The sequence below is a fragment of the Dioscorea cayenensis genome, chromosome 20 (assembly GCF_009730915.1).
Source record: "Dioscorea cayenensis subsp. rotundata cultivar TDr96_F1 chromosome 20, TDr96_F1_v2_PseudoChromosome.rev07_lg8_w22 25.fasta, whole genome shotgun sequence".
NCBI lineage: Eukaryota > Viridiplantae > Streptophyta > Magnoliopsida > Dioscoreales > Dioscoreaceae > Dioscorea > Dioscorea cayenensis.
This window is the reverse complement of record NC_052490.1, coordinates 11685712-11697716: the sequence shown is the minus strand read 5'-3', so window position 1 is coordinate 11697716 and position 12005 is coordinate 11685712. Positions and strand designations below refer to the sequence as shown.

At 42.9% G+C, this 12005-nt stretch overlaps 1 protein-coding gene across 1 annotated transcript; it reads left to right on the top strand.

The window, feature by feature from the left end:
* The first annotated feature begins 874 nt into the window (after positions 1-874).
* LOC120251312 lies at positions 875-1303 on the top strand. Its single transcript, XM_039259863.1, has one exon. It carries the CDS (start codon positions 875-877, stop codon positions 1301-1303), a length of 429 nt encoding a protein of 142 aa, XP_039115797.1.
* Positions 1304-12005: the final 10702 nt, after the last annotated feature.

Genomic DNA, 12005 nt, shown 5'->3' with positions numbered 1-12005 from the left:
CTCAAGTTCTAGAGCAATTTTGTCTTGTGAGACATGAAGGGGTGGGGCATGCTACTGTTCAGTGTCCAATCTAAATAGCTTCAGATCCCCCAGTCGAGACAATTGATTATGTTGGGGGAGGCCATAGAGGTCCGGGGAAACCCTATGGAAACACATATAATCCGGGGTGGAGGAACTACCCAAATTTTTCATGAGGCTAACAACAACAGTGACCCCCGCAGCCACTAGGACCTCCACATCAGTCTCCCCAACAACCAGAGAAGAAGTTCACCACTGAAGATGTGTTAGCGAGATTTATGATCAATACTGAAGCAAAATTTGTGAACATCAACAATCAATTTGCTGAAGTGAACACTATTTTGAGGAATGTTCAGACCTCGATCCAATCATTGGAAAACCAGGTTGGGCAACTTGCTAGGGCTAATTCAGAGCGCCACCCTGGTCGCTTACCTAGTAACACTAAAAATAACCTAAGGGAGCATTTGAAGGCCATCACTCTCAGGAGCATTTGAAGGCCTAGGAAAGCTCAAGTACTAAAAAGGATGGAGTATCCATACAGGAAGACCCTAAGCCATCTGAGATTGTAGTTGATAGAAGATAGAAAAAGCAAGGTGAAGGAACCCATCAAATACCAACACAAAGGATACCCAAGTACAAGCTGGCCATTCCCTATCTGGCTAGGTTGAAGCAAGATAAAGAGGAGGCTTGATTCAATAAAGTCCTCAATATATTCAACCAGTTGCACATAAATATTCCTCTTGTTGAAGCATTTACCCAAATTCCCAAGTATGCAAAGTTTATGAAAGACCTGCTCACTAACAAGAGAAAATTGGAGTAATTAGAAACAGTGGCATTACCACGGAACTATTCTGTAATGATTCAGAGGAAGCTCCCTGAGAAGTTGACTGACCCCGGGAGTTTCATTATTCCATGTTTGATTAGGGAGTGCACGCAAGAAAAGGCCTTGGCAGATTCTATGGCCAACATCAATGTAATGGTCTACAAGCTATTTCTGAAATTGGGATTGGAAGACATGCGGCCTGCACAGATGACAATACAACTTGCGGACGGGTCTATAAAGAAACCTCGAGGTGTTGTCGAGGATGTGCTAGTTAGAGTAGACAAGCTCATTATCCCGATTGAGTTTGTTATTCTTGATGTGGATGATGATGTTGAAGTCCCATTGATCCTTGGGCGACCATTTCTTAACACCACAGGCGCCCTCATTGATGTAAAATGTTGGATGATGAAATTGAGGGTGGGGGATAAGGAATTCATTTTTACGATGATTGCACACTATTAATGCCACGGGAGGTCGATCGTTTCCCAACTTGGAGCACTTCTCTTGGACTTGGAGTTGGAGGTAAATCCCCACCATTTGATCCACCATGAGGTAAGAATGAAGGTATGTCTAGCTAATGATGTTAAACAAGCTCTTCTTAGGAGGAAACCCAAGCCTATTAATTCATCATCTTTAAATATTCATATTTCTTTTAGTTGCTTAGTTTTGTTGTTGTGGTTGAATGTTTGTGTACGTGAGTTTTTTGTATTTTGGTTGTTATGCTCAACTCATGTTAAGGCTTGCTCACTTGTCTTTGGCCTTGAATTAGTATTGTTTAGTTGTGTTTCATTGTTATTTCGGTGTTCAAGAGATGTAATTCATATTTCATTGAGTTTGCAAGAGGAACCATGCCAATCTCTCGACTTTTCAGGTCCATACAGGCTATATATGGCCCATATGGACACTTGTGGCTTGTTCTAGGGCCTTGCGGGCATCGATGCAGCCGCAAGAGACCCCCACGAGGACCATAGCCCAGTGGGCTATGAGCCTCACGGGAGCAATGCGCCCGTGAGGCCGCCCACGAAGATCCCGCCTCACACGCCGGGCATGGACGGAAATGTTCACGGGCGCAATGTGCCCGCATGGCGCCCGTGATGCTTACGGCCTAGGTTTTCCAGCCCATGAGGGCACCATGGACCCGCATGGCAACCACATGGGCTGGGCAGCCCATTAAAGGGGCATTCTTCCTCTCTCTCTCTCTCTCTCTCCTCACTATTCTCCATCTTCTCCACCTTGCTCTCTGTCATTTCCGTTTCATTCTCCCTCATTTCTTCACTGTTTTCTTGGGTTTTTCTTCTCTAATCTCCTATCCTCCATCTTGCAAACTCAATCTTGGGATTTACTTAGAGTTTTACCATATTTTTCACCGGATCTCTTCATTCCAAGCTTTCAAGCCCTAGTTCAAGGTTTTGCTAAAAAAACTTGTGTTTTGTTATGTTTTCCTTTTACCCTTCAAGTGTGAATGGCATAATTGGCTGTTGTGATGTGGTGTGTGATTAATTCTTAGAGATTTTCCTTCATTTGTAAATTTTGGGAAGCTCCATGTCTAGGAGAAACTCTTGCAAAACATTTTCATGGGTTACTGTAGTAAATGCTAAATTTTTCATTTTCCGCATTGAAATTGTTGTGCATTCACCCTTTTCTTAATTCTATGATGATATGGATATCTCCTATGATTGTATTCATGGAAATCTTGGCTTGATCTTGTGTTTTTGTGATAATGGAATGCCAGTCAAGCGAGTTTTATCAAAGCGGCCAAGACGGGATTTGAGTTTATGTTTACACTTGCTACGCCTACTGACGAACATCACCCAGCCTAGGAGCAAAAACTTTCATGGATTTGAGTTTATGTTTTTGACCCTCAAGGACTGAGCCCCACTTCCTTTAATCATCGCTGGCCTTGTAGCCCACTGACCGCGCTCACACTGCAACACTTCATCCACCAAATGGGGTAGTGTCTTTACCCTTCCCTTTCATGCTTCATTTAATTATTCTAAATTTTACACCATGTTCTACTAATTAGTCTACATTGAGGGCATTGTACAACTTTAGGTGTGGGGATGGGTTATTTGCATGCTTAAGTCACCTATGATAGCTATGATTTATTGTTAAGAACCTCCTGGCTTGAATGAATGATAGTAATGAGTTGTAGTGTTATTTGTGCTATCAGGAAGTCATGTTTTCTCTCTAGTGCTTTCTTTAGAAATTTGCCACAGAACTTCTACCTTGTTTTTCCCCAGTTAACCCACTACTTTGATTTCAGTGTTAAAACTATTAAATTCATCCCTCAATAATTTTTTTAAGAGCTTTTGGTTCTTTTGTTCATTTTGCTTTAGCCCTAAGTGAAGTGTTGCACGAAGGAGGTCAGGAGACATGTATATAGGTAAAAAAAATGAAAAATGAATCAAGTAACTTGGGTGGATCTTGTGCCTAATCAGCATGTGCATCCTTCTGAAAGATTATAAGATATTTGGTGCAGTCTACGTTAGGCAGACTCGAAAAAAAAGTGCTTATTCTCCTGGACTCTATCATGCATTCACTTAGAAGCTAAAGTATTGACTGTGGACCAAAGGACTCTTGACTTGCCATTAAGGGTGTCTTTAACATTTTTAACACCGGTAGTCAATGAATGTGAAGTGAATAGGGGGAGCGAGGGAAGAAGTATACACACACTCAAGAGAAAAGCACTTTAGAGGAATCATGACTATCTCAACTGAATTGGTTATTGTACAACTCATTTTCTTGATTTCAATTCATATGTGCCTGTGGGGATTTTCACTATTTAAACTTGAGGTTGTGCATTTAGCATTTTATCTTCGTACCCCTGTTTTTCATGTTTGTTTGCTTGGGGACAAGAAAATGCTTATGTGCGGTGATGTTTGATAAACACCTAAATGTGCATATTTTATACGTATTGATCTTGTATTATTTGGGTATATGTTAATGAATTGATACCTTTTTAAGTCTAAATTGGTTATTTTGGTGTTGCAGATCTTTAAATGAGCCGAGTGAAGCTCATGAACGCAATTGGGAGGAATTCGACATCAAAAACTGCGTGTTAGGGTTTTGGCACTCTAACGGTCACTATAGCGGAGTCACTGTTCGACGCTGTGGCCATTTGGCTGTAAGCTTCATGGGGTCCATGCGCCCGCATGAGTGTCCATGAGGTTTGCTGGAAATTCACAAATTTCAGCATTGTAGCAGAAACACTGTAGTGAATTACAGCAGTAGGATTACTGTAGCTGAGTTACTGTATCACCGAGAAAATTTTTGGGCAAAATGCCAGTGAGCTTCTCAGGCATCCATGCACCCACATGGGTATGGACCTGATGGGATATATATTGGACTACCTTTTCTAGGGCAAAGGAGTTCTTTTCGGAGAAGCTTTTTGAAGAAGGTTTTTGGGGAGTTCTTGGAGCCGACTTCCATCAGCTTTGAGGAGACAAGATCTTGCATTTTAGAAAGAAGAAATTAAAGGGATTAGCTTGGTTTGGCTAGATCTTCATCGATCTCTTCTTTGGGAGCTCATAGAGGACGAGGGAAGCCGCCCCCGATCGCGGCGTTTGTTGAAGCTTTCCACCTAACTTGGCTTGTCATCCCACTTCCATTGTTTGAGGAAGTTTTCTTATGCAATTTGTGGTTGTTTTCATGAACCTATTATTTGTATTTGTTTGTATGGACAAGTAGACCCCAAGGTCAACGGATGCTAGTGAACCTTGGGGTGAACTTGTGTATTTAGATGATTTAATTATGTTGACACGACTGAATATGCGTGTAAATCAGAAATACACGGGTATGTCAAATTAATAAAATCCAAGGTGAGTGGGTATCGTATCCACAGGGAGTAGGGAGTAAAAACACTTAAATTGTTTCTTAACTAAGTGAAATATGAATAGTGATTTGTATGACCAGATATAATGCAAACAAAAGTAAAAGAGACAAGAGAGAGAGCAAGTAAATGAGAGGTAAGGCAATCGATATAGATGGGGTATTCGGATGTTGATCCACCTAGGACAATCGTTTCAAGTGCAAAAACCCTCTATTATGCTTCCTTACTAATGCATTAATGAGTTATGGAGATCCTTTAATTGATGGTCCCAAATCTAAGGTCAACAATGCCTAAACCTATACATGTCCCGGAGGAGAAATTGAACAATCTCTCAACCTCGCACTCGTATAGAATTGCAATGAGTTCTAAGGATTCCAAGTGATAAATCCTCTTCCTATATGTAGACCTAACTTTTTGGTCCAGGCGGAAGGTCCCTAGCCACAACTAAGCCCTAGACGCTAAAATCACTTCAACGCTTCACTCCATTGCACTCGTAACTAAGCCCCAGCGGAAGGTCATCCTTTAGCCCATTCACTCTACTATGACTACAAAGAACTTAAGAAATTGGAGGTAGAATAAATCACATCGGAGGGGAAAGTGGACGCTCCACTACCTCTCGACTCACCCTCTCAATCCTCTCTAATCTATATTTATCTAACTCTTGAGGTGTGTCACTCACTCACAAGGATTACCAACAAGAACTCTCAACCCTAGTGTCATTCTAAGAGAGTATTCATACAATCAAAGCATTTAAGATTGGAACTCAATAAACATCAATTAATGAAAGCATAATAACAAGGTTCAATGAAACGAATACATCCTAGGGTTCACAATCCAAGTTGCCGCTAGGGGGCTTAGCTGTCCATGAAGCTAATTACAATCAATGAAATAGAATGTAAAAGTAATAAATCCATAGAAAACCCCAACGATATTCATGATGATGGTCTTTTGGAGAGTTCTCTACTCGTCCAAAGGTCCCTTTGTCCGGCCTAGGATACATCTCGCAGGATCGGTGCTGACGAAAGCTCTCCCACTAACCATCTTCCAAACGGATAGGCAATGTTGGAGCCGTAGAACTTCTCCCAATCCCTAGCCAATACCTCTCAAAACCCTAGCCCCAGCTCTCTCTCTCAAGTTGGGGAAAAGATGGAGAAAAGAATCCTGAAATCGGGGCTGAAATCAGCCTTTAATAGGGCTAGAATAGGGAATCCAATGTGAATATTTCACACGGCCCGTGTGGAATTAACGCACGGACATGTGGAATTTCCACACGCCCATGTAGCTTCTCTAGATAACTCCTTTTTTGGGCGACCATGAACAATACCTGCTAAAGTATTTTACCATCACAAGGTCGCTCAAAGGGGTGAGTCCACGCCCCTGTGCCTTCTTTGGATGAGCTCTGAATAGAAACACACGGCCGTGCGATAATTCCACACGACCGTGTGTTTTCTCTAGACACTTAGAGAACTTTGCAAGCACTGCAGAAAATTTCTGAACACAACTATGCACTCAAAGCTTGCTTTACAAGGCAACTTTAACTAGAGAAAACACAAAAATGAAAGCTCAAACGACCTAAACTTCGTGAAATCCACATGAAAACACATGATGACATTAAAAATCCACAATAAAAACACAACAAAAGTATCTAAAAATCAAGACACCAACACTCAACACTTTATTCGCACAAAAACTAAACTATAAGCTAAGAAAACAGTAATTGCTTGGGTTGCCTCCCAAGAAGCGCTTGTTTTACGTCACTAAACTTGACGTACCTCATCCTTACCTCACGGGGGCTCATAGATGAATGTTGCCCTCTTGCCTATGGCTTGAAAGCATGACGAGCAAAGTCTCTTGATGGTAGAGGGAGAGTTATCGGACTTAAGACAACCTAGCAATGGTTCATCCAACTTGTTCGGTTCACGCGCATCTCCAACAGCCTTGGATCATTTCAAGTGATGTCTCCTTGCCCTCTTCATCTTCCGGAGCATCGTCTTCAGGATCGCCACGGTAGACGGTACTTCTTCCCAAGAAGCGCTTGGTTCACTTCTTCATTTTCCTCCCCTTGGTCGAATAAACCCTCATACAGGTCCGGATTGAACATTTTCTGTATATATTCATCAACAATCTCATCAGTAGTGTCTAGAAAATATAAGGTATCATCAAAATCAAGAGAATCCTGCATGGCTTATGCAAGGCGGTATATGAGCTTGTCATCTCTAACTCTCAAAGTTAGCTCCCCGTCATCCTTGTCAATCAATCTCTTAGAAGTCCGCAAGAATGGCCTGCCAAGTATCAAGGGTACATCTGCATCCTCATCAACGTCTAGCACCATAAAATCAACAGGAAATATGCACTTGTCCACTTTGATATGCACATCTTCGATGATACCCCTTGGATATCTCACCGTTCGGTCCGCTAATTACAAAGTCATCCGAGTAGCCTTAGGATCGCCTAAGCCTAGCTTTCAAAAGAAGGTGTATGGAATGACGTTAATACTGGCCCCTGAGTCTGCCAATGCCATTTTTTCACCAAAATTGCCAATGTTGCATGGAATGATAAAGCCTCCCGGGTCTTTCCTCTTTTTCGGCATGTTCTTTTGCAAAACCGCCGAGCAAGAAGCATCTAAGATCACTGAAACACTCTCCTCTAACTTCCTCTTCCAAGTCAACAAATCTTTCAAGAATTTTGTATACTTATGCATTTGAGCCAATGCCTCAACAAAAGGTATGTTGATGTGGAGTTGCTTGAACAAACTCAGGAACTTCATATACTGTTAATTCGCTTGGTCATTCTTTAATCTAGAGGGATAAGGGATTCTTGGCTTGAATGGTGGGGGTGCCACCCCATTCTCTTTGCTTGTTCCCTCATCAACCTCTATAACCTCGGGTGCATTTTCATTGGGCTTCTCACTCAGAAACCTACCTTCAACCTCACGACCACTTCTCAAAGTTATCACCTTCACATGCTTTCTAGGATTGGTCTCGGTATTGCTTGGCAAGCTTCCTTGTGGTCTCTCCGATAGAGACTTGGTAATTTACCCCACTTGATTCTCAAGGTTGTGCAAAGAAGCGGTGTGGTTTCAAAGTGTAGCCTCAACTTATTGAAATCTTGTATCTGATAATTGCACGAACCTAGTCAAGGCCTTCTCCAAATCGGGCATCCGGGTCTCCAAAGCGGAAACTCCGTTCTACATGTTTGGGGCTTGTTATTGTTGGAAACCCAGTTGCCCCATGGCTTTTTGTGGAACTTGGTTACTCCACGAGAAATTAGGATGATTCTTCCAACCCTGATTGTAGGTGTTGCTATATGGATTCCCTTGATTCCTCATCGCATTACCCACAAAGGCCACATTCTCAACCGAAGATGCATCACCAATGGAGATCGGGCAATCGAAGGGAGCATGTCCTCCACCACACCCGGTGTAAGTAGTTACGGCCGCCACTCTATTCGAAGTTAGAACATCTAACTTCTTACTCAATGATTCCAATTGAGCCGCCAATGAAGTTGCTGTATCTATCTCATGAAGCCCGGCCACCTTTTTCTTCTCCATAGCATTCCGTTGGTAGCTATTTGATGCGGGCCGTATTGAGGAGATGGCATGCGCGTTCATGCGGAAATGGGACTCGAAGTAATAAGGGTATTTTAGTAATTCACCGGGCGGTAGAGTTTTTGGGTTTCTTGGGCCTAGTCTGATGGGAAACAGGCCAACGGACACAAGTCATGAGTTTGCATCGCAAACTCGTGAGTCATGCATGATTTCGGCCAAATTCCATCGTTTAGGCCTCGAAAACCCTGATTTTGCTATTTTTAGTAATAATTGATTTCACTATTTCTTTGGCTAGAAATCTATGATTTGTAAGCCATTTATGGCGTTAGTATTTATTTTGTTAACTCTTTTATTTCTTGCCGGTATTTGAAAATTTACCATTTTTGGTATATTTTCAAATTATCTTCGTTTTAGGATTATTTTCATATCTTTGATTTTTCCTATTTAATGTAAGCCTATGGGCGAGAGTACGATCATTTTTGTAATAGTTATTCTCTTGAGTAATAAAATTTACTCTCTTTTTCCAATTCCTAGCTATCTTTGATCAACAAGTTTTGAAGACTTGTACTGGGTATTCGTGCGCGAATCAACAGTTTCAATATACCGCTGCATCAGTTTGGTACCAGAGACGAAGCGATCATGGCACCGCGAGGACGTGGTACGGGACGACCTACACCAAGGGTGGAGGAGATCTACGATCGTGATGACGATGCTAGATTTGAGCAGCGTGTTGGCCGCGTCTTGGATGTTCAGATGGAGCGGATGATGGAGGAATTGACTGAACGGATTGCCCAATTAACGGGTGGCGGCAATCAAGGGCGTGTCTTTGAGAGTGGGAGTGATGACACCATGGAGGAAGACAATGGTTACTTTGCTGACATTACAAAGCGTCGGGGAGGACGAGACCGTGGGGTTGACACCCGTCACCACCGCGATGAAGATAGGCGTTGGGAATTCCATAGTGGACTACAAGCGGAGGAGTTTCTTGATTGTCTTACCATGGTCGAGGAAGTCTTGGAGTTCAAAGAAGTCCCGGAGGATAAAAGAGTGGCGCTAGTGGCAACACGACTGCGTGGGCGTGCAACCGCATGGTGGTAACAACTGAAACTCAACCGCAGTAGGTTGGGAAAAGGCAAGATCAATTATTGGGAGAAGATGAAGAAACACATGCGCTCTAACTTCTTACCCCACAATTTTCAGCGCATAATCTTCAGCCGATTATACAATCTTTACCAAGGAACGCACACTGTGGAGGAGTACACCACTGAGTTCTACCAATTGTTGGCTCGGAATGAAGTTCAAGAATCCACAGAGCCGTTAGTGGCAAGGTATATTGGTGGCTTGCGCACTCAGATCCAGGAGACAGTCAACCTATTCGATCCAATCTCCATCTTGGCGGCCCATTAGCAAGCACTAATTATTGAGCGACAGCAACGACGATCATCCTCTATGAGCTCGGGTGGGGCTCCCAGAGGTAGCAGACAGATCGGCACTAGCCTGAGCAGTGTGACTCGGGGAGCGGCTCCTACAGCTCGACCAATGGATGCCACTACTGTCAGAGGAGGCAGCAACAACAATATACAATGCTTCATTTGTGGAGAGAGAGGTTACCGCCAAGGCGACTATCGCAAAGGGGGCAAACGAGTTATGTTGACGGAGGAAGAAGAAGACGCAACCAAAGTACTTCCACCACTGTATGATGAGGGTGATCTCGATGAAGAAATAGTTGAGGGAGATGTGGGGATGGCTCTAGTTGTGCGCAGATCTTGCCTAACGCCTCGAGCTACGGAAGACGACTGGTTGAGAACCAATATCTTCCACTCCTCCTGTACTATTCTTGGTAAGGTATGTCGGTTCGTAATTAATGCAGGTAACTGTGAGAACATCATATCTGAAGAAGCTGTGCAGAAGCTCTGGATTTCCACTGAACAACATCCTGCACCGTACAAATTAGCATGGCTAAAGAGAGGAGGAGAGTTGACAGTATCCAAACAAGCTTTGGTTACGTTCTCCATCGGCGCGAAGTACACTAGAGATTCCTAGTGATAAATCCTCTTTCTATATGTAGACCTAACCCTTTGGTCCAGGCGAAAGGTCCCTAGCCACAATTAAGCCCTAGACGCTAAAATCACTTCAACGTTTCACTCCATTGTACTCGCAACTAAGCCCCAGGGGAAGGTCATCCTTTAGCCCATTCACTTTACTATGACAGCAAAGAACTTAAGAAATTGGAGGTAGAATAAATCACACCGGAGGAGAAAGGGGACGCTCCGCTACCTCTCGGCCCACCCTCTCAACCTTCTCTAATCTATATTTGTATAACTCTCGTGGTGTGTCACTCACTCACAAGGATTACCAACAAGAACTCTCAACCCTAGTGTCACTCTAAGGAAGTATTCATACAATCAAAGCATTCAAGATTGGAACTCAATAAACATCAATTAATGAAAGCATAATAACAAGGTTTAATGAAACAAATACATCCTAGGGTTCACAATCCAAGTTGCCGCTAGGGGGCTTAGCTGTCCATGGAGCTAATTACAATCAATGAAATCGAATGCAAAATTAATAAATCCATAGAAAGCCCCACAATAGTCGTGACGACGGTCTTGTGGAGAGTCCTCTACTCGTCCAAAGGTCCCTTTGTCCAGCCTAAGATACACCTCGCCAGATCAGTGCCGACGAAAGCTCTCCCACTAACCTTCTTCCAAACGGATACACAATGTCAGAGCCATAGAACTTCTCCCAATTCCTATCCAATACCTCTCAAAACCGTAGCAGCAGCCCTCTCTCAAGTTAGCGAAAAGATGGAGAAAAGAATCCTGAAATCGGGGCTGAAATCGGCCTTAAATAGGGCTGGAATCGGCAATCCACACGCCCATGTGAATATTTCACACGGGCCGTGTGGAATAAACGCACGGGCATGTGGAATTTCTGCACCCCCGTGTGGCTTCTCTCGATAACTCCTTCTTCGGCCGTCCGTGAACAGTACCTGTTACAGTATTTTGTTGCATTGCCGATACATTGCCCTGCTACAGTATCGTTCTGAAACACTCCCGAAACCATGCTTTCATTGAGGTGATGTAAATAGGTAAACGTTTACGTCGTAGATCGTTTTGCTTCTTCAATGAACGGCCGTGTTGGTGGATATCTTGTTACACATGCGCAAGCCGGAATACTTAGAATGTGACTGCCTCTGTGCCCCTCCAAATCATTTTGTTAGCTTGAATACAAGGAGGTTGGTACATATTCTCGCATCTTGAACCCGACTTATGTCTTTGGGTTTGAACCTTCTCAAGATTTCCTCCAAATAGTACACTCACGGTCTACATTGGCTTCTTTCTATAAGATTCGGCTTCACAACCCTATATGCATAAAAGGAACATAAATACATACATATTAGCGTTAAAATCTGATAAAAGTAATTCTCATCATAAGGAAAGAACACTTCGTATTCTTATCACACAAGCACTTATCAGATGTCTATTGTAATTATTGTGTGTTTCTTGATTCATTCTTGGTGCATTTTATGTGCTGCTTACATGAGAACTCCGTAAACCAACTTCTAGGTTGTACTTGGTAGTGTGACCATCGCCCTTGTACTATACACACCAAGTTTGGAAGGGATTCATATATAAATACACCGTGACTGTCGGGTATTTTATACCCCTACAACATTAGGGTTAGACCAAGTTGTGTTCCGGCCTAATTAGAGATTTCCCCATTTTTAATGCAATCGTATGAGGATTTGATCGGAAGGAATTCTGTATCAATACTTGTACTGGATT

Bases quoted from the DNA above. Each gene is read 5' to 3' on its own strand.
- LOC120251312 (XM_039259863.1), top strand. From the start codon at position 875: ATGATTCAGAGGAAGCTCCCTGAGAAGTTGACTGACCCCGGGAGTTTC.